Source organism: Cantharellus anzutake, assembly GCF_015039405.1.
Source record: "Cantharellus anzutake strain C23 chromosome Unknown EI90scaffold_38, whole genome shotgun sequence".
Classification (NCBI taxonomy): domain Eukaryota; kingdom Fungi; phylum Basidiomycota; class Agaricomycetes; order Cantharellales; family Hydnaceae; genus Cantharellus; species Cantharellus anzutake.
In genome coordinates this window covers 508,627-532,856 of record NW_024066988.1, presented here as the reverse complement: position 1 = coordinate 532,856, position 24,230 = coordinate 508,627, and the positions used below count along the sequence as shown (strand labels likewise).

At 50.0% G+C, this 24,230-nt stretch overlaps 9 protein-coding genes across 9 annotated transcripts; 5 read left to right on the top strand and 4 right to left on the bottom strand.

The window, feature by feature from the left end:
- The first annotated feature begins 122 nt into the window (after positions 1 to 122).
- EI90DRAFT_3281436 (Hydantoinase B/oxoprolinase) lies at positions 123 to 3,062 on the top strand. The gene is made up of 14 exons (XM_039066826.1): positions 123 to 492; positions 560 to 571; positions 623 to 709; positions 762 to 874; positions 930 to 1,114; positions 1,170 to 1,212; positions 1,274 to 1,428; positions 1,494 to 1,683; positions 1,740 to 1,878; positions 1,931 to 2,000; positions 2,066 to 2,193; positions 2,217 to 2,301; positions 2,362 to 2,873; positions 2,933 to 3,062. Exons 1-13 carry the CDS (start codon positions 275 to 277, stop codon positions 2,602 to 2,604), a joined length of 1,668 nt encoding a protein of 555 aa, XP_038913887.1. The 5' UTR covers positions 123 to 274; the 3' UTR covers positions 2,605 to 2,873; positions 2,933 to 3,062.
- Positions 2,653 to 3,237, bottom strand: EI90DRAFT_1646963 (uncharacterized protein). The gene is made up of 3 exons (XM_039051999.1): positions 3,143 to 3,237; positions 2,933 to 3,074; positions 2,653 to 2,873 (listed from the first exon to the last, which is right to left on the bottom strand). The coding sequence occupies exons 1-3, from the start codon at positions 3,182 to 3,184 to the stop codon at positions 2,770 to 2,772; spliced, it is 288 nt and encodes a 95-aa protein (XP_038913886.1). The 5' UTR covers positions 3,185 to 3,237; the 3' UTR covers positions 2,653 to 2,769.
- On the top strand, positions 3,225 to 6,082 carry EI90DRAFT_3066381 (NUC091 domain-containing protein). Its single transcript, XM_039060950.1, has 9 exons — positions 3,225 to 3,425; positions 3,458 to 3,596; positions 3,652 to 3,800; positions 3,849 to 4,316; positions 4,633 to 4,711; positions 4,756 to 4,874; positions 4,976 to 5,600; positions 5,653 to 5,774; positions 5,828 to 6,082. The coding sequence occupies exons 1-9, from the start codon at positions 3,366 to 3,368 to the stop codon at positions 5,927 to 5,929; spliced, it is 1,863 nt and encodes a 620-aa protein (XP_038913885.1). The 5' UTR covers positions 3,225 to 3,365; the 3' UTR covers positions 5,930 to 6,082.
- Positions 6,083 to 7,307: 1,225 nt separating this feature from the next.
- EI90DRAFT_2974841 (uncharacterized protein) lies at positions 7,308 to 7,803 on the bottom strand (the record flags this gene model as incomplete). The annotated part of the gene is made up of 3 exons (XM_039055825.1): positions 7,308 to 7,388; positions 7,447 to 7,595; positions 7,668 to 7,803. 3 exons carry the CDS (start codon positions 7,801 to 7,803, stop codon positions 7,338 to 7,340), a joined length of 336 nt encoding a protein of 111 aa, XP_038913884.1. The 3' UTR covers positions 7,308 to 7,337.
- Positions 7,804 to 9,961: 2,158 nt separating this feature from the next.
- Positions 9,962 to 12,170, bottom strand: EI90DRAFT_2974840 (uncharacterized protein; the record flags this gene model as incomplete). Its single annotated transcript, XM_039055824.1, has 8 exons — positions 9,962 to 10,275; positions 10,344 to 10,691; positions 10,746 to 11,130; positions 11,191 to 11,206; positions 11,258 to 11,289; positions 11,343 to 11,638; positions 11,710 to 11,889; positions 11,945 to 12,170. 7 exons carry the CDS (start codon positions 12,168 to 12,170, stop codon positions 10,459 to 10,461), a joined length of 1,368 nt encoding a protein of 455 aa, XP_038913883.1. The 3' UTR covers positions 9,962 to 10,275; positions 10,344 to 10,458.
- A 35-nt stretch (positions 12,171 to 12,205) lies between these two features.
- EI90DRAFT_2998333 (uncharacterized protein) lies at positions 12,206 to 16,243 on the top strand (the record flags this gene model as incomplete). The annotated part of the gene is made up of 8 exons (XM_039056259.1): positions 12,206 to 13,228; positions 13,286 to 13,364; positions 13,416 to 13,533; positions 13,588 to 13,909; positions 13,963 to 13,984; positions 14,036 to 15,478; positions 15,530 to 15,568; positions 15,630 to 16,243. Coding segments are annotated over exons 1-8 (3,276 nt in total), but the record flags the coding sequence as incomplete, so codon positions are not given.
- Positions 16,244 to 17,918: 1,675 nt separating this feature from the next.
- Positions 17,919 to 19,312, top strand: EI90DRAFT_3066358 (uncharacterized protein). The gene is made up of 6 exons (XM_039060949.1): positions 17,919 to 18,301; positions 18,357 to 18,481; positions 18,535 to 18,582; positions 18,639 to 18,764; positions 18,881 to 18,951; positions 19,004 to 19,312. Exons 1-6 carry the CDS (start codon positions 18,118 to 18,120, stop codon positions 19,071 to 19,073), a joined length of 624 nt encoding a protein of 207 aa, XP_038913881.1. The 5' UTR covers positions 17,919 to 18,117; the 3' UTR covers positions 19,074 to 19,312.
- On the bottom strand, positions 19,243 to 20,074 carry EI90DRAFT_2974831 (Mss4-like protein). The gene is made up of 2 exons (XM_039055823.1): positions 19,804 to 20,074; positions 19,243 to 19,737 (listed from the first exon to the last, which is right to left on the bottom strand). The coding sequence occupies exons 1-2, from the start codon at positions 19,905 to 19,907 to the stop codon at positions 19,347 to 19,349; spliced, it is 495 nt and encodes a 164-aa protein (XP_038913880.1). The 5' UTR covers positions 19,908 to 20,074; the 3' UTR covers positions 19,243 to 19,346.
- Positions 20,075 to 20,255: 181 nt separating this feature from the next.
- EI90DRAFT_3066356 (uncharacterized protein) lies at positions 20,256 to 24,064 on the top strand. Its single transcript, XM_039060948.1, has 5 exons — positions 20,256 to 20,500; positions 20,554 to 20,611; positions 20,665 to 22,702; positions 22,756 to 23,187; positions 23,244 to 24,064. The coding sequence occupies exons 1-5, from the start codon at positions 20,428 to 20,430 to the stop codon at positions 23,847 to 23,849; spliced, it is 3,207 nt and encodes a 1,068-aa protein (XP_038913879.1). The 5' UTR covers positions 20,256 to 20,427; the 3' UTR covers positions 23,850 to 24,064.
- The last annotated feature ends 166 nt before the right edge of the window (positions 24,065 to 24,230 follow it).

Below are 24,230 nucleotides of genomic sequence, written 5' to 3'. Positions count from 1 at the left end.
GTGAAAAGGACCGCCACAGAGATCAAGGTGGAAGAACAGCGGGGCGCGCTCAACTTGGCGAATGATATACATTGTTGCGCAGAAGTGGCGTGACGGGGACCGATGTCTCCACAGCGTTACATCGATTCGTCACGCACCATTTCCGCGTCATGTTATCCCCCGCTGCACTTCCACCTGCTTCTCCCAGCACGGGACAGTCTGCTGACTTAGCAAAAGGTATAAGTACACAAGGGGGCAAGCGCTAGCTATAGTAGCGGATATCATCCGAACACCTATGACGATGAATCTCACCGTGAAAATGGACGGGCCCGATCCCATCATGCTCAGTCTCTTCGCGAACCGCTTCATGAGCATTGCTGAAGCAATGGGGCAGGCACTGAAGAAGACTTCCATAAGTACAAATATTAAAGAGAGGCTGGATTACTCTTGCGCTCTGTTCGCCCCGGATGGCGATCTTGTGGCGAATGCACCTTTTATTCCGATTCATCTTGGGTGAGTGGCTCGTGCCCATGGAATGGGGCTCACATAGAAGATGGGACATCCCTGGTTTTTATTCTAGGTCTATGAGCTTGTAAAGCATTATTAGTGTTCGAATCACGCATTCACTTATCGTTCTCGGCAGTGCCGTCAAATACCAAATGAATTTACTCGGCAAAGGTCTCAGAGAGGGGGATGTGATAATGACAAACTCACCCCAGGCTGGGGGAAGGTAAACAACACTCATTAATGTCTGCTTACTATTACTTATCGATTCATACTAGTCATTTACCGGACATCACCATTATTACACCCGTATTCGATGAACAGACAAAGGAAATCATCTTCTTCACCGCATCTCGGGGACATCATGCTGACATAGGCGGCATCCTGCCTGGTATGTCGTACCTACCATACAACTTCGTTCAATTTTTTGCCCATCGTGACCAAAGGCTCGATGCCCCCGACATCTGTAACCATATTCCAGGAGGGTGCCGAGATACAATCATTCAAGATTGTCAACAACCGGGTGTTCGATCATGAAGGTCTACATAATCGTATGGTGGATAAACCGGCAAGTTACCCAGGGAACAGTGGATGTAGAAACTTCAGGGACGTCGAAAGCGATCTGAAAGCAGTGCGTCAATTGCCGTTTCCAACGCTCATCACGCCTATTCGAATTCCTGTACCAGCAAATTGCCGCGAACCACAAGGGAATCCAACTGATTCATGCGCGTAAGTCCCTTCGCTCCAATGTTTGCTTCAGTTCATCCATTTCATCTTGATCGTTCCTTAGTTGTTCGCGAGTATGATCTCAAAACGGTCCAAGACTACATGTACCACATCCGCGCCAATGCAGAGCTCTCTGTCCGTAATCTGCTGAAAACTGTGGTGAAGCGCCTCGGAAAGAACGAACTCGAAGCAGAGGATTACCTTGACGATGGTTCAGCGGTAGGTTTTCTTCTGCACTTATACATAGACAGTGGAGATCCGACCTGACGGCATCATTGAACTAGATTCATATCAAAATAAATATCAACGAAGTGGACGGCTCGGCATTTGTAGATTTTGAGGGGACGGGACCTGAGATCCGTGGCAATCTTAATGCACCTATTAGCGTCGTTCACGCGGCGGTCATCTATTGTGTGCGATCCATGCTCGACGTGGACATCCCACTGAATGCAGGGTGCCTAGTCCCTATTCAGAGTGGGCTGACTTTCATTTCGTGTTTTCTTCTGGCGCTGATTTGATCTCTGTATCAGTCAAAATACCTGAGAAATCGCTCCTCAGTCCAAGCCCCACAGCTGCTGTGTGCGCCGGGAACGTGCTAACTAGTCAGCGGATCGTGGATGTCGTGCTGAAAGCATTTAATGCATGCGCTGCTAGTCAGGGATGTTGCAAGTAGGTCATTCGCGCGGTTGATCTCGCCCAGTTCCACTAGACCCTCCCGTAGCAATCTCACATTTGGCGTTGGCGGGAAAGACCAGAATGGCGTCGTAACGAGAGGGTGGGGATATTACGAGGTTTGGTGCTCATAGTTCACATCACCCAGCCAAGTTGATACATTTTCCGGTCAATTGTATCATAGACGATAGCAGGCGGATCAGGGGCTGGTCCAGGCTGGCATGGGACTTCGGGCGTACACACCCACATAACAAACACGCGCATTGGAGATGTCGAAATTCTAGAACGTCGGTATCCTGTTCTCCTGCACGAGTTTTCGATACGCAAAGGCTCAGGAGGAGGGGAGAATTTTCCGGAGGCGATGGCGTTGTGAGAGATATCGAATTCTTACAGCCTATTCAAGTATCAATCCTAAGTGAGGTGCGGATCACAATGAAAAGTTCGAGACAATCCGGAAGCTAAGCGCCATTCATCTCTTAGCGTCGTGTTCATTCTCCTTATGGCCTCGAAGGTGGAGGAGCGGGCCAACGGGGTCAGAACATATGGCTCAAGCAACTTCGGAAAGAGGATGATGACGTCCCTTCACCTGAGAAGGCATCCAAGGAGAATACGGAGCCAAGGATTATTAATATTGGAGGAAAGGCGACGGTTATGATGGGTAAAGGTGATCATATTATTATACGAACGCCGGGTGGTGGAGCATGGGGTACCCCGAAAAAGTGAGGTTGAGATATGCAGTTCTAATGACATTGTTCCATATGACGAGTCTTGTCTTACGCATGAGGGTTTCTTGATGATGTTAGGCTCTCCTCATTTAGTGTCCAAAGAGCGAGAAGGTAGGAACGCCACTTGGGCTCCTGTTTCTGGGTCGTGGAAGTTTTGTATGGCTTAGTTCCGAGATAACTTGTTCAAAACATCAGCGACCCATTCTAACACAGATAACCGTCTATTCGTCGTCATATCCTGTGACGGGCTGTCTAGGCGGTTTGGGACTGGATCGTGGCAATCAGCGTGTGCCGGAAGATTGAGCGAGGAGCTAGCAAAGTCTTACGGGGATAAGAGGTAGGCGGCCTTTCTGGTGGCACATAGCCGAGTTGTCTACGCATTGGAGGCACAGTGAGCACCATGACAGGACCAGTGAACCCGAGGATCAGCGACCAGAATATGACTGGCTCCTCGTGAGCTGCATATCTCTGGAAATGCGGAAGCAACGGCGCAAGGTAAACGCAAATCCCTCTTTCCATGTTGGAAAATCACGAACCAGATAGCGAGCCGTATTGCGAAATGGCGCTGCGAACACCATGAGAAGAAGGTAGCTGGACGGATGTAAATTTCGGTTAAAGCCGAGTCCATTGTCGTTTTTTTTTCGCTCGCTCTGCTCTCTGCCCCACTTCCAATCCCTTCGACAAACACCACTTCATCTAACATATTTACACAGGATACCAGGCTTTAATAATTTTTCTCTGTATTTTTGCTCAAGCGAGATGGCACCTACGAAGACGAACACGAAAAAATCAGCTGGTTCTGGCATTACCTTGAAGCGTGTCAAGGGCGAGAATTTCTATCGGGATGCAAGGCTGCCCGAAGGGTGAAGATGCTGAGTGGGGGAAAGCCTATTCGTGATAAAGCCGGCAACATTATCAAGGCTGCGGCTTTCCAAAAGGGTGAGGATGAAACAAGTCCTGGACGTGTGCAGCCAGACCGTCGTTGGTTTGGTACGTAGAATGTATGATTGTCGCGAGTCAGGTGGCTTAGCCCCTATATCTCCAGGGAACACAAGGGTCATCTCTCAGACAGCACTAGAGCACTTCCGGGAGTCACTGACAGCTCGAAAGAATGACCCATATTCAGTATTACTCAAACGGAACAAACTTCCTATGAGCCTTCTTGATGATGCGGAGAAATCCCATGCTGGGAAGGTATGTTGCTCAACTTTTGTTGTTCCCTCGTACTCAGGCGGTTGGTAGCGTGTCCACATAGTGGACACGGAACCATTTACAGACACCTTCGGTAAGAAGGCCCAGCGCAAGAAGCCTCGTCTGGATGTTGGTTCATTCGAGGAACTTGGTGCTACTACTGCTACTTCAAATGATCCCAACACTATTGTCGATGCGCCTGGGGCTGGATCATCTACTAGTGCAGCATTAGCCGCCATCGCTGAGTCACACCCGGTGCCCCAAGACGATGAGATCCCCGATGCACCAACCCACGCCGATTTCATTGAGCCTATCTTTTCTAAGGGGACTTCGCGTCGAATATTCGGCGAACTTTACAAAGTCATCGATTCTTCTGATGTTGTTGTGCATGTCTTGGATGCTCGGGATCCCTTAGGGACTAAATGCGACTCCGTCCTCGAGTTCATAAAGAAGGAAAAGCCTCACAAGCATGTTGTTCTTATTCTAAACAAATGTGATCTCATCCCAACTTGGGCTACAGTAAGTATTTCCTTGGTTTTCAGTTCTCTTTCTTCTCCCTTGCTCCATGTGTTGAGTCAAGTGCTACTGCCCCTCATCTTGAGATTCCCCAGGCTAGTGGCGTTGTTACAACCATGGGATATTGATTCGCCTTCTCTCAATCTTCCCACTCTCTCGTTCTGAGTAATGTTGGGGCTCAAGGTTCCAGATGCGCATCTGTACTGGGATGAGTTGTGGTATATTTCGTATGGTATAACCACTTAGTACCGGCACAAACATCTTTCACTTTCGCATCATTTTTACATGTACCGGAATGTATTGATCAAATTAATGCTAGGCCCGTTGGATTTCCTACTTGACACCCAAAGCACCTACCTTAGCGTTCCACGCATCTATCAACCATTCCTTCGGAAAAGGTTCCCTCATCCAACTCCTTCGCCAATTTCAATATTGCATTCAGACAAGAAACAAATTTCTGTCGGTTTCGTTGGATATCCAAATGTGGGCAAGAGCTCCATCATAAATTGTTTGAAAAGGAGTAAAGTCTGCAACGTTGCTCCAATCCCTGGCGAAACCAAAGTTTGGCAATACATTACTCTCATGCGCCGAATCTATCTCATTGACTGCCGGGGGTTGTGCCGAATTCGATGCATGACTCAGAAACAGACACTGTCCTCAAGGGTGTTGTCCGCGTTGAGAATCTTTCATCCCCTTCCGACTTCATCCCCGCACTTCTCCAACGTGTCAGACCTGTCTACCTCACTCGCACATATGCCCTACCCCCCAACCCTAGCGCCACCGACCCAGACGACGATAATACACCCTGGGAGGCTGATGCATTTCTTGAAATCCTTGCTCGAAAGTCCGGCAGGCTGTTGAAGGGCGGTGAACCGGACCGAGAGACTGTTAGCAAAATGGTGCTAAATGACTGGATAAGAGGCAAGATTCCCTATTTCGTGCGTCCTCCGGAGAATACTAGTGAGGAGACACCTGTCACTCCCGAGGCAACCAACCGCAAAGAGAAGACAAGGATTGGTGTGCAGCAGGAAGTCCACAAGATACTTCTGAATAGCAAGTTCCTACCAGACGATCGCGGGCCGGGCGAGGAAGCCGAGAATGAGAATGAGGACGTTGAACCAACGGAGAATGATGACATTGATGGTGAAGCAGGCTCTCAGGATGAGCAAGACAGTAAAGACGAGGAGAATACCGAAGACGCTGAAATTGATGTTGTGGATGACGAGAAAGAGTTGAACTGGGATGATGTTTACGGAGCGGTGGCTGGATCCGCAAACCCGCAACCTGGTAAGCCATTCCCTGCCATTATGCGCCATGGTCCTTAAATCAGTCACAACAGAAGTGCCTAAGCAACAGTCGAATGCATCGGATAAAGCAGCAGACCTCTCGGAAGACGACGACGAGGAGGACGATGGCAAGAAGCGGAAGGTAGTGAAAGACCCTCGGATGAAAACTAATAAGGCAAGCCCCTTTGCAAGAGATGGTGATCTGATAACACTGACTGTTTCCCGTAGAGGAAAGCCACCAATTTCTACACCACTGCTAATGTAAAGAATCGTAATCCAGCAAGAAGAGGAATCAAGCTGGGTCAAGATTTACCCTCTCGGAGGAAGTAACCCGCTTGCGTATGGATGCTGGGCTAGTGATCACCGGGTGTGGTTATTCATAGTAGTTGATCAAGCATGGTTTGATTGATGCAAGGTGTATGATCCAATTGCGTCGGATATTAGATGGGAGTCACCGTACTCCGATATGCAGTCTGTCCATTGCACGCGCCAAGCCTGGCCACCCCAGGATCCACATCCATGTGTCGTGCGAGTTCGCGGCTTCGGCGGTCCGGTTCGTTCTGTGTTTGCAGTTCGCCAAGATTGCCCATAAGGGACTTGAAGGCCGGGGGCATGATACAGACACACGAGGTATCGTGTCTGCACATGCTCTGAGAAACATCAGGACTCTCGATCACTTAGGCCTGGACGCACTGCCGACGTAGGCTGGTCAATGACAGTCGCCCACGGTTATCGTCCTACGTACGCCCATCCTCGAGGTTGCCTGCCAGTGGCACTTACTGGCGCGTCCGCTCCACTCCCTACGACCTTGATCGACCGAACACCCAGGCATTGGATCAGGGAAACAGTCCAGGTCAAGCGTGCAGTGTCAGGCCCACTAATAAGGAGCCTCGTAAACCTACTAACTAAGTGTTCCTGCATAATCACCACTAGAGGGAAAACAGGGAAAGATTTTCCGGCGTTCAGTGTCCACATGACGTAGGTAGGAGTGGTCTGTTTTCGGTGACGCTACGCTGTCCCCTATGCCGCCAAGATCAAACGTGCACCGCTACGAGCTATCCTAAATGTGGGCGTGATGGGGGCGTTATAGCATGATGGCGGCTTGCTACTACGCACCGGATCCTGGGAAACGGAAAGAGCGGCCCCTAGAATGCAACAAACCAGCAGCATCCTGTTACATGCGTCCGTCCAGGAATGAGTTTCTAGGTGTGGGAGTGAGCGAAGTTCGCCCTGATATACGTATATGTACGCTTCCAACAGATTGCCAGTACCTCGACCTCCCATCAAGTAATTCCATGACCCTGCGAGGCACGACTAATATCTGGTAGAAATAAATTGCATAAGAAAGCTTTCATCCAACATGAAAGCCTTCTGTGCCGGTCTGTCGTGATGATTAGTGGTGTTCCCTTTTGGCCAGTGGTAGAATCCTGAGCACTTTGGCCAGCGACATCATGCCCTTGCTCGTGTCAGCGTAGAATATGTCAAGTCATCTTGATGGAATGATGCCATTGCAACCAACCCTTGCTCAGGAGAATCCCAAGCTCAGTTGTCATAGAGGATGGCTGCAAATGACCTCCAACTTCTTAGCCAAAATGGTGAACACCACTTGGTTTAGTCAAGTGTTTTCCCTCACTCTCAACGCAACTAGCCACGAGCCCAACCTATGAATTGCAAACAGACTTGTAGGTTCTACAGACACTTGACACTTGGCTGACCCCCTTAAATGAGACAAATTGAATTAGATCTTCAAGGGCAGATACTGCGCAATGACTATTTTCTCCCTGTCCCACTGTGCGGAGGGCTCAGTGGCAAACCCGCCCAGAGAATCAGTAAATGTAGTCACGAACCACATTTCCCTGGTAATAGATGTCATTCTCAACTATCTTCCTGACATCTCCCAGGGATCCAGCCTCCAAAATCAGGTGTGACCCAACAAACTTCCTTTCAGTGGCGTTTCCAATCTCCTCGGGCGGCACTACCGCAGCGCCTCCCGCTCCTACACAGGAGAGGGATCCAAGATCCAAAGTTTAGGCTGGATGGGTCACTGGTGAGGCGAAGCCTAGCGTACTTAAAGTCCCTTGTTCTTCAAGCGCTCGTACTCCTTCCAAGTGTTTTGGCCGGACAGCCAACCGCCTGGACAGTGCCTCCGGGTCCGTGTAGTCCGGAGCCCAAACAAAATATAACTGCTTCGAGTCAGAGGACATTCGTCGCAGAGATTGTCGAAACACGCTGCGTCCGGTTAGAAAGGATTGCAGTGGTGTCATCGACTTTGTTGCACGCTATTTATCCCTCATTCACTCAAGATCTAAGCGCGCGCCCGTCTGTACACCTTCGGAACGGGCTGCGAGGGCCGTGATTCCGGACGGTAATTCGCCTAGCGCTAGCATCTTAGCATCGTTTTTGGTAGAGCGGAGTTCTGTATACAGAACGCCCATGATCCTTCATCGAATGATGGAAATCCTTGGCAAAGTATACATTCAATAGCACAACAAGGGGTACATACAAACTTCAATTAGCACTGACCAATCAAACAATAGGGGCAGGTCCAAGCAAGTGGGGCACAGGTGTTCGAACAATTCAGCGGGATTGGAATTAGTGAGCACAGCAATTGCAAAGCGGGATGAAAAAGGGGTCAACGCCCCCAAATCGCGGATCGTATGTAGTCCATGGTGCTAACGAAGTTAGTCAGCGCATGGTACAGGGATAGGAGGACACGAGTGCCTACGATTTGCCACCGCGAGACTTGTTGGACTTTGAAGGGGTGAGATTCGCGTGATCCAGGAATGGAAATAGGTACGTAGTGCGACTGGAGGCTTTGCCTCTTGCGCTCAGTGATTCCATTCCAAAGCATTTGGTAAATAAATCGGAGCTTCGTTACGTGTTACGTGAGAACTAGGGACCGCATGAGTAATCGTGAGTCTGGCGTACCTGCGTTTCGTTGTCGACTAACGAGGCTCTCTGGTCTCGCAGGTGGTCCACCTCGCGTAACACGGGGTCAACAAAAATATCCCCCGGAGGGGGCCCGAGAGGGGAAGGAGGTATATGTGGAGGGTTATGGGTGTCATCGTAGGGGGTTGCAATGCATTTGTATTTACGCAAGAGGGAGTTAATGGCGATGAAAGTGCCGGAACGTCCACCCTCCGCACAGTGAACAACAATAGGAGGATCGGTCTGTTGGCTGGTTCTGTTAGGATACGGATTATAAAGCGGAGGATTCGGAGGTCGAGTGTTTACAGGGTATATGTGATTAATAAACTTCATAAGGGCTGTAGCGCCGTCAGAATTAGGTGTGGTCTTCGCGGGCCACGACTCGAATAGGAGGTGGTTAACCTCAAAGGACTCCATTTCTTTGAGATTCGACTTCCTGCTGGGCCGTGATATAGTAAAGGTTGTCTTTGTACAATTTGCGTCGGGGATGCGCTTTTGCTTTACAGTTCTAACTTGAAGGGGCTGAGGTCATATCCACGCTCAGCGTTGATAGTGTATGTCTGTGAAAGATTGGGGGGGAAGTACGGATCTGGGGATGTGTTGAGCCTTCGCCTTGAGGGGTCAGTTGAACGATAGTATGCATTCGAGAGACTGGCTGTTCTTGGTCTTCGGCGGGAATGAAAAGTGACAAGAACGCATGTACAGCGGTGGCGGAGGGTGCCTAGATCCATGAGGCAAGCCAATGATGTCCAGCAAACCGTTCCAGTAATCATTAAAAAAGGGGTGCATACCTCTGCTATGACCCACCATCGCCCTCCTAATCCTTCTCGGATATAGGAGGCGTTCACGTATCGATCCTCGTCGCTCAAGAGGACTCGTGTGCGATTGTATGCCTCAATGCCGAACCGATTCTTCCTTCTATTGTCTTCTAGGGCGCCAACAGAAACGCTGAAAGGATTGTAATCTTCGTTTTCGTCCTCGTTCTCCTTGTAGAATTCGGAAAGCTTGGCATTGTTACGCAAGACCTCGCGTTCGGCCAGCAAGGACCACGAGGTCCAGATCTTGGTTGGAGTTGAAATCGCATCTCGCAACCATACCGGGTGGGCTAAATCATCCTCTGACTCCATACGACGCGGTGAAGAGAGAGGTCACTGACGGAGGAAGGTATGGGTATGCAAAATCGGGGAAGGTAATTGATTCCGGCACCGCGATACATTTCTAAATGCTGACTCTGTGCCGCTTCATGAATAGTCCCGGTGCTAATATGTGGATGTATAATGGGCAAAGATGGCCGATGCGGAAGGGGAGATCCAGTGGATTAGCGTGAGGATTAGAACAGTGCTAGGGTAATTAATGTTGCGTGGGCATAGTTTGAGGCTTTGAGCCGGACACCCTGTGGCTCTTTTCTCTTCTGTTTCGTTTGGATGGTGGCATGAAAGTAGGTTGACAGCTTTTTTAATTTTATGGATATAGGAATAGATTTAACTTTACCAGATACTGCCTCAACGTGATTACGTTGCAAGCGAATATATATCAAGTTGGTCATATAGTCGTGCATGTATGGAGAAAATTGAGATTGGAGAACAACATGTGATGAAAGGGAAGGGCGAGGGAGAAAAAAGAACCACAGCACTCAGGATTCCCATGTAGTCCCCTACCATGGTACTAACTAAGCGGCACTCGGCTTAACTTCGCAGATCGGACGGGATGCGGTGTTCTCCGAGTCCTATGGCCGTGGATGGAAAGGGTTGGAAATCCGCGTCCCATCAATGTTAAAATTGTTACTCATAAATAGAAGAGCTGGTGGGAAACTCACGAATTGTGGTGGAAGAGGCTTTGCAAGCAAGGTAAGGGGATCGAAACCAAGGGTATGTTGAGAAAGAGAGGGTATCTTATCATAATTTACATGCACCATCCCTGTCTCTCCATCACTAATGCAAGCCCTTCGTCCGTTCTCCGTCGCATCCTCTTCCAGCTAGCTCTGTTGCGAACCTCAAGCACTCGTCTAAGCGCCATCTGCCTTCGTACAAAGGCGTCGCGTTGATTACCGTGTTTGGTGGTATGTCATAAGGACTGAGATTCCGGTTACGCTGGGTTGGGGTCGTTGGTCGAGGGCAATACGGAAAACCTGGGAGCATTCTCCGCGAGAGGGAGAATATAATCCCTGCATTCACCATGAATTTAGCTGGATGCTAGACCAAAGAATCTTTGGACTCACCTCCAACAAATGTATCTTCCCCTGCACTTTCATCAAGCTCCTCATCGTCATCGCCGCTTCGGCTGCCCGAGTTCGCTTTATCCACATTTCGCGCCCATTGCCGCTTGCGCTCCTCGTCCCAATATTCAAATGATTCGTCGGCATCAGAAGGTGACGTTCCGGACCACGAGAATGCAGCGGAGCTAGAGCGTACACTTGATATTCGTGAAGTATCAGGATCCTCGTTTGGGTCTGGGACGAACGAACTCGACTGGAAGTATTCACGTGTGGGCATACTTAAGATGGCTCCTCCTTCTCGTCCCCAATCACAAACGAGGAGCGAATGAGGCGGGACTTGAGACCGCATTGAAAGCAGGAAGGTTCTGGGTGATGAGAAATTCCTTGTCTGAAACAGAATGTGCCGTTAGCACTTTTACTCCTAACCAAGACGCCGGGGGATTCACACCATGGCATATGACTTCCTAAAGTACACGCGTTAGTTATCATCCATGGCGCAAGGTATTTGCACGTACGAAAAGAAAATCACGTCTGCGTGAGGAATTAACTACGAAGACACGCGAATAAGGTCAACTCCAGTGTGGGGAATGTCCAACTTACAGCCTCCAACCCTGTTCTTCCCGGTTTGCCTAGGTCCACACTGATGGTAACTCGGCTCCTCCAATCTTTCTCCGTCAGCCAGCTGTCCAGGCCCGCCATATTCTGGGCCGTTGTAGCGACATCTCTGCCTTCGAAATGAACCCAGTCTAAAGGAGGTGAAGGTGGTAGAGTCGCAAAGCCTGACCCATCATCTGGTGGACGACCCGAGTAAAGCAGAGGGCCAATGAGCCGGAAGAACTCCTCGTGGGTTACGTCTGGAATAGGATTGTAATTAATCACGGTCTGTGTACCGGCATCTAGGGTGATTTACAGGAGATCAATAATTGGCGTGCACTAGGTGATAGCCAGTAGGACGGGACAACTCAACTGGATTTGATCACAAACGCCTTTGGGACACCGTCTGCAGATTCGCGACGCGCGCAAAGACGCGTGTTTACGCCTTCTCTCTCAAGCTCGACCCTCAATGCGGACCCCTCTGGACCTGAGCCAATGGGAGCAACAAGCCATGATTGAGTTTCAGCAAATTGAGATATGATGGACAGACACGCTTGGGAAGGAAGTTTCTGTCTCGATGCGCATTTATTGATAACCACAATCCATACCTGCGGCAGACCCACCCCGCAGACGCGCTACGGCCTGAGCCCTGATGGTTGCACCCTCCTCCGGGTGTGCAGGTACTGTGATGGTGTGATTAAGGAAGATGACACCTGAGGCGACGATCCTGAGTGGACGCGTTGCCTGAGGTTCTGGAGACGGGGACAATCGCCGAAGCGAACTAGGAGTGAAACTGGGACTTGGAGGTTCTTTCCGCAACTTGGAACTGGACATGTTTAAAGCTTGTCTCAATCCCCGGAAGAGCCCGAACCGGGGGTTTATCTGACCACCTTGACGCGGTTTATAGCCTCTCTTCATCCATCGTTTGTCGCCACGTGGGACGACGGATGTGAAATCGTAGGCTTCCCCACGCTCAGGGTGTATTCGTCGTCATGCACAGATCAATTTCGTGACTCCACCCTGCTTGCACCCCGACGGAAAAACGGCACCAGCACCTGCACCGGTCACGTTTTCCATTCCACTTCTCCAAGAGCACGATCTTGTCCGCCAGAACGATGGGGGATGGCGGTTGCGGAGTTGTATGAAGGCTAATCCACAACTGCGGACCCACACTGACCTGCCCCGGATTTGTCCGTGATCCTGACGGGAGGGACATCGTTTCTAGCGCCAAGTTGCACCTCTTGGTGTAGTACATGGCACCGGCCTACCCTGTCGCGCGAAGGGTGTCCTATGTAATACCGCCACCCTCAGGCCATCGTACGAAGCTTGTCCTGCCTCCGATAGATGCTCGAAGGCGAGGACGAACATTTCCTCTCATCTTACCTGACAACGAAGCTCCGTCTCCCTCTGCCTCTTTGCAAGGCGAAGGGGACTCACGGAGTCCGCCTCGGTACCGGCATGGGATCCGCTCATCTTTATCCGCCGCTGGTGTTTCGCTTCCACAGCATCGGCTTGGTGTATCGTCTCTCGCTATTGATATGTCTACAAAAATTGCTGGGAAGGGTTCTCCTGAAGGCATATTGTACTCTGCCGGTCGTGATGGGCTGGTCATGGCGTGGGAGGTAGGTGCACCGACCCAACCTCGAAAACGGAAACCACGGGAAAGATCTGGTCCTGGAATTCGTAGCCGGAAGGGCGATTGGAAAGTCATGACTGCCTGGGATGACGAGGATGAGGATCTATCGGATGAAGGCAGTGACAGCGATGCAAGCGACCTCACTCAGCTTACGGAGGATGAAAACGAACCTTTAATTGGTGAGGGTCTAGACAAGACTCTACCACACGAGCAACAGTGGGTGGTGGATCATGAGAAGGCAGAGAACCTGACTATAGTTCAGTCGTTCTATTGGCTCGATTCATTGCTGGTGGATGTTCATGCTCAAATTTAGCATTCAGTATTCCGGCAAGGCGTACAAGCTCATAATGATTGGGTGAATGATATTGCTTTGTGCAATCTGAATCAATCAGGTACCTCAGCCATGGAATATCTTCGTGTGCCTCCGCTTATGATTTCTCCAGTTGTTTCCGCATCTAATGACGGGCTCGTGAAGCTTTGGTCTCCACATGACCCTACTCCATCGTCGCTGCCGAGTGTAATTGGCAAGCACGCAGACTATGTCCATTGTCTTGCCCACACGTGGGTTGTCGTCAACATCCAATTACGTGCCAGTCACTGATGCCTCAGATTTAGTCCTAAGAAACCTTGGATAGCTTCTGGTTCTTTTGATAGAACAATCAGGCTATGGGACATCTCCCGTTCCGTCGACTCTGCGAGCAGCTCTGTTTCCAGCCTGAACACTCTAAGCCCAATTATCACGCTGTCGTTGCCAGACGCTAGCGCTAAAGCTTCCATTTACGCTTTAGCCGTTGATTCCTCTGGTAACATGATCGCTTCAGGTAGTCCGGAGCGGGTGGTTCGCCTCTGGGACCCACGCTCTGGGAAACGTGTGGGGAAACTTGTGGGACACACTGACAATATTCGGTCTATTCTTATTTCTGACGATGGAAAATACGTGAGTTTAAGTCCAGTTCATCGACAGTTCACTGGCTGACTTCGAAACTTCAGATTCTTACTGGGTCTTCTGATGGTTCGTTTACATTTCCCGTCGGGCAGCAAATTTTCTCACTTATCTACACAGCTTCTATTAAGATTTGGTCTGTTTCTGGACAGCGATGCTTGCACACATTTTCACACCATACTGAGAGCGTCTGGACGCTCTTCAGCTCTCATCCTAATCTATCTATATTCTACTCTGGTGATAAGTCCGGCCTAGTTTGCAAAGTAGATATGGAGAACTGTGGGGACATTGCGGAAGGGGAGTGCATGGTTTTGTGTCGAGACACTGGAGACGGCAGTGCACAGAATCGGTGTAAAGAAGGCATCAATAGGCTTCTTGCCGTTGACAACTGGGCTGTATGGACAGCTACGGGCGCCTCTGACATTAAGCGATGGCGGGATCCTGGTTCCCGCTTCTCGAGGATGACATATTCCACTGTCCAAAACTGGGATCATTCGGCACCACCATCGATCATGGATACAATGGGCCTTTCACGGATGTCAAATGGACACCCTGCGTCCCGCTCATCAACACCCATTGCACTCTTCAGAGGGGAGTCACGACAGTCTACTGGTGGCCCTTCTGCGTTCATTCCAGTGGCCGACACTCCACGTTCAGCATCGCCTCGTTTCTTTGAAGTGGCATCTCTGGCTCCCTCACCTCCCCAGAACCGCCCGCCGCCCCACCATTCTGTACATTCTATTCAGTCCATTATTGCCACCGATGAGCCGCAGGAAATCGCACCGAACACCCTATATGGGATTCGATTCGAAAGTCTTGTGAAACTTGCACCCTCAGACGCTGGTTTCACTTTCAAGCAATCTCTGTCTCATGGAGATCCGGAAGTTGCCACGTTATACTCTGCTGCATCCGTCCTTTCTGTTCCAGTCCAGCATCGCGCTTCCCAGGTTCAGTCAAAGGAGTCTCATTCTCCGCCAACTTCATCTGCCTCCCCCTTCTATTATCCTGCCCACGCTGGTTCAACTGGAAGTTACAAAGCCACTCAGCCGGGGTCGTTATCCCAGCTACATGATGGCCAGATCGTGGATGCAAGCCTGCCGCAAGCTGAGTATGAATCACGCGAAGTGGCGGTTCAAGCGAAGCCATTGCGTTCTTCACCTGAAGAGGTGCTGAAAGGGAGTCACGGTCTGGTTAGATCCGTGATTCTAAACGATCGGATACACGCTCTGACTGTGGACACCTCTGGTGAAGTTGCCGTATGGGATCTCGTCCGTGGCACATACATCGGGTACTTCTCGAGCGAGGAAGTCGAAACTGCCTCGATGAATGGGAGTAGCGGTGATTCTCAGAATCAGAATGAGATCAATTGGAGTCCGCGAGAGTCATTGGAGACGGTGCGAGAACGTATAGAGGGAGAGGCGATGATTGCATCATGGGCTACGGTAGATACGAAGATGGGAAGTTTGACTGTCCACCTGTCCGAAACTACTTGTTTTGATGCTGAAGTCTATGCTGATGAAGTTGGCTTTGCTGGGAATCCTTCTTTTCCAGATGAACATCGCCGTACGTCCCTGATGCTGCGTGTTACCAATGTACTGATGACTAATTGGTTAGTGAATGTTGGAAAATGGGTTCTTAACAACCTGTTTGCTGGCGAGTGTTCAGCCATAGTCTTCGACTTGCACCTGACGTGTTGTTATTGTCCCTCTTCCAGGCTTCATTCGGGCAGAAGCATTGCTAGTCTCGCGGTCGTCGGGTGGGTTATCTGCGACACCAGGAAAAGGGATTCAACGCGTTACTCCTGGCACTTTGAATTTGGAGGCCATCAAGGAACGCCGACTACGATCCAACTCCGACCTTACGGTCCGGACCCAGAGGACACCAGGGGTTGTCACTGCACTGTCCACACTGTCAATGACACCAGCTATTATCCCGGAGGTACCAAAACTTTTACCCGCGCCCAGCTGGCCGCGAAGCGGATTTCCATCACTCCCCGCCAAAGATATCGTATCATCCATACCCGCCTCTCCGAGTGCGCTAGGCTCACCGACACCTCGCTTGGCCCAGTCTCCTGCACCAATTGGTGGAATGACATCATTTGGGAAGGCCATCAGTTCTGCGGATTACTTCTCGTTGCCCCCGTCGAGTTCAGTCGAGCATGGTCCAACACCGAGTCAAGTTTCTGGTGCTCCAATGGTTCCTCTGACTCCCGGGCGATTTATGAGGAGCTGGAAAAATTTCGGGAAGCCTAAGAAGACTGTCGCCGAAGATATTTCAACTCCTCAACCTGTTCAGGAAACCTCTGAGCCAGTCGAGGAATCCACCAGTGTGAGTCGAATTATGGATACAATGATACTGAATAAAATGAATATCTTTGAATAGGTTAAGGCCGCCAAAGTCAACTTCCAATTCCTTGAAAGTCTAACTCAACAAACTCTCCAGCCACCAACCGTGCTCGAGGCCCCACCGATAAATCTTCCTGACACGCTCAGAATCATCATCTCGGAACAAGCAAGTGGCGAGAGCGGGTGGACAACCACGTACCACGGTCTGTGCTCCCCTGCAGAAGATGATATAGAACTCATAGAACAAACGGCACCGCTTTGGTTGTTGGAGTTTCTCTTGGTGGGAAAAATCATGCAGCCTACCCCCGTGAAAGTTGGATTTATTGTGTTGCCTTGGAACAAGCCCGGGATAGAGCCCATGCCCGAGCTCGTGAGCAAGTGAGTTTAGGAATGCCTCATGTCATACCGTCGTTTCTCATTATGATGCAGCCAGCTGAGATTGACAGCCAGTCGCGTTCTGAGAGTTCGGAAGGTTTTGCTTTATGTAGGTCCCATTCTTCCATGCTAAAAAGAGTGGAGTGCTCATGGATCTCTTAGGTTATTGAGAAACTCGAAGCATTGGAACGAGGGGTTCATTCACAACATCCGGCGTCTACAGAGCAAGCCGCAGCGGACCCCCATCGTCTATCATCTGAGCAAGTCGTACGGCCGATGACGAGCCACTCAGACGACGCATCTCCTTATCGTCTTTCGGAATCCGACTTTGAGATTTTATGCAATGATGCCCTCCTTCCGCTTGAAATGACTCTGGCGGCTGTTCGCCACTATATTTGGAGACAGGGTGGGGAACTTGTCATGCATTACCGTCGGAAGCTTACGCCTGCACCGGAACGGGGTTGATGCGTTTTCAGTTCTACCGTATTTCTGGCCAAACTTGCGGGACATTTGTACACTGTGTATGCACCTCCATGGTTGCGTTAACGCATGTGCCCGCGTGAGCTGTGACTAGATTTCTTTTTCCATGAGAACCTGCATTGTAAGAGCTGACGTGGAATCTACGCGAGTGAACCTGGAGTTTCCATTCTCGACAACCCTGGCAATTTCTGTTCGCTCGAACAATTTCTGACCAAGTGTACCAGTAGCCCGACTAGTCTAGCTCCGAGAGCCCTGGAAGTTGAAATGTTGCGCCTGGCCAATCATCCGTTCTCCGTGTGCCCCAGGCAAGATACACGCCCTCAATGAGAGGGCTCCGAGTGAAGTCCAATGAGCTGCGCACGGGATACCAGTTGGCCTATGTCATCCGGAGGATCACGAGGTCCTTGCAACGCCCATATACGATGGCAGCGGCTGGCCCCCAGTCTCAAGCTTCCCATGTCAAGAATGAAATTACCGTTGACCATTCCTGGGATGACTGCGTCACCGCCTCCCCAATCTCGCCTCGTGGAGAGGCCAGTTTGAAAATACGAGCGAACACAGCTTAGTTCTGTTATGCGTGAGCTGAGAAAAGTGGTAAGATGAAAATTCTTCGCTTCATAAGCAGGGCGCTTTGAACAGTGCACAAGTATGGCAGCGATAGGATCAAGAATAGCGCGACTTCAACAACGTGAGTAGACGCAGCGCTTGTCAATCTCTCGACCTCGAACGGCCTGTTCAATAACATTCACTGGAAATGGCAGAAAGAAGGATGCGATTAACGAAATTACCACCTTGTCAGGCGCCAGTTACGCAGGTCTATTGTCTTCTCAACGGATTTGATGTGCAGATGAATTCGCCAAATGAGAATTGACAGCGCCACCATGTGACCCTGTTGCAGCATCACTTCCTCAGCCTGTACCAAACTTTGGCGTCATTCTTGTCCAGCGATAGCGTAGTGCTGCAACAATCACTGCCACCTGATCCTCTGAATTGCGTCTCCCCATGTCATCTGTTGCGACCCCATTACTTGCTCAGACCATCGAGCCTGACGACCCTTCGGAGTCGACCCAAAGCCTACCAACGGGCCGTATTGGCGAGTCGGTGGGCACTCCAAGAGAACCTATAGTCCTCACTCCCACCAACACTGCTTCACGCACCAATGCAACACCTGGAGACGCCGAGGCTGGTAAATGCTCGTTTTGCCATCTTCGCGCTTTCACTAGGCTCAACAACCTTTCTAGGATTGGCCGGGATATTAAAACAATCTTCGCATCCTGCTGTTTTGGCGTTTCTCTACTTCTTCAGGATAGCCGCTGTGGCTACTTACCTTCTCTGTGGGTTCTTAACTGAAAATTACATACTCTCTGTAAGCATTGGCGCCTGGGTGGATGTGGGTATTGCGTCAACTTACGACATCAGACTGTCGCTGTCGTAGTATTATTGGCGATGGATTTCTGGAATTGTCGAGTGAGTTCTTAGGGCTCTACTGCGTTGTTATTAGGTTTTATGAGATATCTTTATAGAACGTTGCTGGAAGAAGATTGGTTGGGCTTAGATACTGGAACCAAGTCGATGATGACGGAGAAAGTTACTGGGTGTTCGAGAGTCGTGATCCGTCACGGCCTGCGAACCCGATCGATGCCAAGTTCGTTTCTGGTTTAGCTGTGATTTTTCCACAATAACGTTTTACAATTGTCTAGGATGTTTTGGGTACTCCTGATGATTGAGTGATGGTTTATTCACGGCACTCACCATTCTGCTCTAGATCGCGATTTATTCCTTCCCTGTATTCTGGTTCCTAGTCTTGATACTCTCACTCATTAGATTCAGCATGTCGTACGTGTCGAATCAGTTTTTTCTGACCATGACGTTGATGACACGTCTTTAGCTTCGTACCAATAGTAGTGTTGGCGTTGGTCTTCAACTGCACAAATGCCGTCGGCTTCACATATGCGTAGGTCCTCCGCTTTCCCCTAGGCGACCTGGGTCTCACTGGGGTTTTCTGTGTTCTCAGTGACCGGGACGCTAAGCAACGATGGGCCAATTCCCTTACGGGCGGATGGAATTTGGGTTTGACTGGCCAAATACTCGGCGGAGTTGTCAAGAACAGTGTCGGTAGAGCTTTTGGGCGGGGATAAATATTATTATCATGTTACCATGTTACGTTCGCAATATTATTAATCCTTTGACCATGCACTGCGAGTCTCAGGGTGAAGAGTGTGAAGATTTTATCATGCATCCTCCGTCAGCGGCGCGTGCACCGGTTCTGATTGATTTGGATACCCTTCCCACTTTCCCAGATTGTCGGGAATGTCGAGCATTCTCGTTCCGTAAAACATATGGTCAGTTGGCTTCACAAATGACCAGTCAATAATTCGTCCGTTGACGTCACGATCCAATGTTGCGCCCCATACGCTCCACTTTTGTTTAGCTTCGTTCCAGCTTGCAATGTGAGAGCCGCAAGTTTTGCAGCGGAAACGGTGCTTGACGTTGATGACCACGTATTCGTCCGTAACGTTCGAGAGTGGGATTGGGGCTGTGGTCCATTTGAAGGCCTCTGGACGCAAGTGAATGGTATGGATGAAAGGTGCTCCAAAAAGTTTTTGACATCGAGTACAGTGACTATGTAAGATGAGCGTTCCAGATGATGAGTTGTCTGACCTTCTTCATTGTCGCTCCAGTGCTCACCAATAAGCGTTCAATAATGGAGGTATGTCCACGTCAATTGAGTATCTCACGCGCTTGCAGAAACACCCTCCATGGAGGGTCGAATGTGGTATCCTGGACGCCATGGTTTATCGTGGTCGGGGAATCAGCCTGAAGGTGGGATATGTGTCTCGAATCAATGAGCTGTATGACAGGGCAAATCCTCTTGAGAGTCGAGACGGCGATCCTGAATGAGTGACAAAATGAATTCTCGCTATATTTTGCTTGAAGCTGCTTTGAGTGTCACACTAACAGAAGTCGAATTCATCCTGACCGCCATACGTCACAAGCCAATTGATACAATGAGTCAAAATTGCCCCTTAGGGTTGTTACAGTCTCACGGTCAACGATGATATCTTCGGTGTGAGTATCAATCTGAGCCACGGTATACTTAAGTAGCTCGACGCTAAATTACCATCGAATATCTTAAAATATCACGACTAGCGTGGTTGAATTGCATGGCCCACACGTGATTGAGCCACTTGTTGACAGCTGTTTACGCTTGCGTTGTTGTTTGTTGGATTTACGATCGCGTCCTCATCTACATCTTTATAGGTCTATTCAACCAGGGCGCGTCCTTCTGCATCAAAACTACCGCCAGAGTTGATGGCTTTTTGCCGCAGCTGTGGCGACATTGTTACACAAGACAGGTGCAAGAAATGCGGCGGTCTTCCAGCTGGTGGGTGAACGTCCCTCATTCATGCCCCCGAATCACTTAACGAACCCGTTCAGAACCTTCCGTGAGATTTGGAAAGAGGAAACCAGGTGTGGGTGATAGTTGGTCCAAAACGTGCGCACTTGCTATTGATTTCCAACGGCGTACCGTTGACAAAAGTGCTTTAGTTATGTTCAAGAATCCGTACCCACAGAACCAGAATCGAAGCCCTCGACGTCAGTTCCCGAAAAAACCACCTCCACTAATTCCCGTTCACGAACTGCATCTACGACTCCGGTTGACGATACTCAAACCTTTGTATCTCGTACAGCCAACAAGTTTCCTCGCCGACAGAGCCATCATTCTGGAAACTCACTAGTGGGAAGCAAAAGCCGTACTTTTGAGAAAATCCAATCTCACATCAACAGCGTGACATCTTCTCGCCCTCTTAAGCACTCTGTCGCACCAGGCGCCGACACAAATGATGGTACGACGATAGTTAAATCTCACGTTACTGGGGCGCTTGTCAAAGTGTATGGCACCGTTCTGGGTCGACCTGAGACCCTAAAATCGTTCATGTGCAATGGGTGCTCAATGACGTTCCTCCCCGACCAAACAATATATCCTTCGCCTTCAGAACCCGGAAGATACCTGTGCCAGGATTGTTTTCGGAATGATTCTGCTGCCTCACGGGGCACTTGTGAGGAATGTCATAAACCAGTGTACGCGCTCGTCAAGGAGGAAGGTGGTAAACCTGTAGAGAATGCTGGACGCATCTGGCACCCGTCATGTTTCCGATGCACTGGTTGCGGAAAGGACATTTCAAAGAGTCCAATGGTTGATATTACAGGCAAACCATGCTGTGAGACGTGTTTTGATGAATGCCTTCGGGCTGGGTCACCAAGTCCAAAGCGGCATCGGACGCGCTCCAGCGCAAGTGTTGGTGGCGTACGTCAGAGCGCGAAAGAAGGTTCCCCCAGCAGAGAAGGAAGCCCTGTTGTCGAGGAGCTCGAATTGCGGCTGGGAATCACGAAGTCCATTTCAGGTGCTTCCTCCCCCGTCTCCAGGGATGTCCCGAAACCGACACCACGGACAAATGGGGGACTCAGCCCTACCATCGAGCGCCTAACTAAAAGACTGGACTCACTCATCAAGGCACAGGCCGAACCACTACCACCTACTACCCCATCTCCCCCACCACCTCCTCGATCCGAAGTTGCGACCACCTCCTCCCTTTCGCCTTTAACACGTTCGCTCGTCAACTCCTCGCTGGCAAATAGCTTGAGCACGCAGTCATCTTCATCCATGTCACCCAGTGTGGTGGACTCAGATGCTTCGTCCGTTGTCTCTGCCCCATCTACGGCTTTCACATCTGTCTTAAACTCGCCACCAAGCCCCTCTGGGAAAGATTTACTAGAGGATATTGGTGCCAGCGGGTTCGATGCGGATGATGATCGCAGCACCACACCTTCCATCACTCCCATCCGCAGGTCTGCTCATAGGAGCCGTCCTAGCTTGATCCCAACGTTCAGAGGTACACCTGACTCGCCCAGACCTTTGCCGATTCAGACCCCACGAACAAGCGAAACATCAATCTCATCGCTTCCCCTTGGACGCGAAAGCGTCAAGCCTCGCTGGAGTACACCCTCTTCTGTACTCAATATTTCTCCATCTGTTCTCTCAGGCTCAACCTTACCCGAAGAACAAGTCCGTTCTCCTCTCACTCGAGCCATCATTATGATGGACTCGCCGCTAGCGAAAGTTTCAACACTGCCAAGGGTGATAACACCACAGAAACGGGTGGCTGGGACTTCATCAAAATTGCCGACGCCGTCTACATTATTAAAGGGTGTGGCCAATATAACTACCCCGCCAAGTGGGAGTCAGAAGGTTAATTCGCCTCGAACACCCTCTAGCCTCTCTTCTCCGCTTCACAAATTTACAACCCCAGAAGCCCTCTTGAATGCTAAGTGTGATGGCTGCGCTCGTCCACTCCTAGTGCAAGATATGAGAGGTCGCATTGTTACAGTCCCAAAGTCCCGCAAAGCATCCGACGACGACGATCAGGAAGTTGAATCCGTTTCGAATCGCGATAGTGATAAGGACATCCACGTAGAAAGATATCACCATGCATGTTTCAGATGCGCCACGTGTGGTGATAACTTCGGCGAATTGGATGGCAGAACTAACTTTGTAAGGGAGAATGGGAAAGCGGTTCATGTTTCTGTAAGTCATTGCGTACCATGTAGATTTCAATTGTCAAACTGATAGTGTTCAAGTGCGCATCGCCATTGCGAACGATTCGCAAAGAGTTCCCAGTCCCATCAAATGGTCGCGAGGTACCGAAATATGACCGCATGAGCACGGTCCCACCAAATTCCAAGATTCAAGCACCGAAGTTCGGTCTGAGGGAGAAGGTCCGATCTTCGCCTCGAGCGGTGACTCCTCCTGCGCCAGTTTCTCCTGTGTCATCGGGTCGTTTCGCCTGTGGTGGATGCAGGCGAACTGTATTCCAGATGGAGAAAGGCGTTGTACCAGGTCCTCAGGGCAGCAAGTGGCATTTAGGGTGTCTTGTCTGTGGTGGGAAGGACTGGCGAGCTCGTAAGGAAGCTCAGCGACTGAATGGAGACCCGCAGGCAGGTTGTGGCAAGAAGCTTGACAGCCAGGCAAGATCCGACCGCGATGGCCAAGTGTGGTGCAATGAATGCTTGGTTTGTCTAGTGTCCATTTTAATTTCCATCAAGCAATCTTATATTCCCACTTACAGCTAATGCTGCCTGCCGAGCTGAGGGCTCGTCGGTCGCCGAGTAGAGGGGCTCTTCAGCCGAATGACACCGGCAATGGGGGAAAGATAAGTCTTACCTTCTCGCCGACGCCTACCAGCGGAGGGAGAGTTGGCACACTGGTCACTCAGTTTACTGGAGGATCAACTGGACCGCTCTCTCCATCTTCCACCTCGTCCAGTTTCGCGTTCCCAGACGTCAATGATTTAGCTCCGTTACGGACCCACTTCACTGGTACAAGATCAGCTAGTCCTGTTCGCCGTCAGTTCACGGGAACAGGTTCTTTCGTTACTTCCGCAATCCGAACTACGGCTCCACTCAAGATGCAATCCACTGGAGGAAACATCCTGAGCCCACAGACCACGGGTGGTGTTTCTCGTCGTCCGATTTCGGTTCTTGGGATTAGGAGCATAGCACCTTTGAAGACACATGCAACGGGTGAAGCCGGGACTTCACCCTTGGAGCCTCGGACCACTAGTCCCCTAAAGCTGAGACCTAAGTCGGTGCTTGGTATCAGATCTAGTGGGATTAGTAATCGAGGCATTAAACTAGTCCAACAAATGACCGGGGGAAATTCTTCCAGGTCATAGAGTGGACGGAAGTATTAGCTAGATTTCATCTATATATTCGTGAATTTAAGGACCGTACATGTTATGTGGTTTCCCTGCTTGCTCTATATCTTGTTTTGCTCATGTTTCAATCATTTTTGCATTTGTCTTTTCGGTACTACTGCTAAACTAGAGTGCTTGCGCTTCGCTTGACTCTGCACAGCCCTTGTTTCCTTTCACTTGTCCCAGCATGAATCTATTTCTATTTTTTTTTTCAGTTTGTTTTGTGAATACCTGGTCAGACACAGGAACATCACCAAGGGGCATGTTGACACCTTTTAATGCATGTGTGACATTGTCATATGATTGCAGAAGAATCTGCCATCTTGAATTTATTGGGTATGTGATCCTGCTGGAAGGATC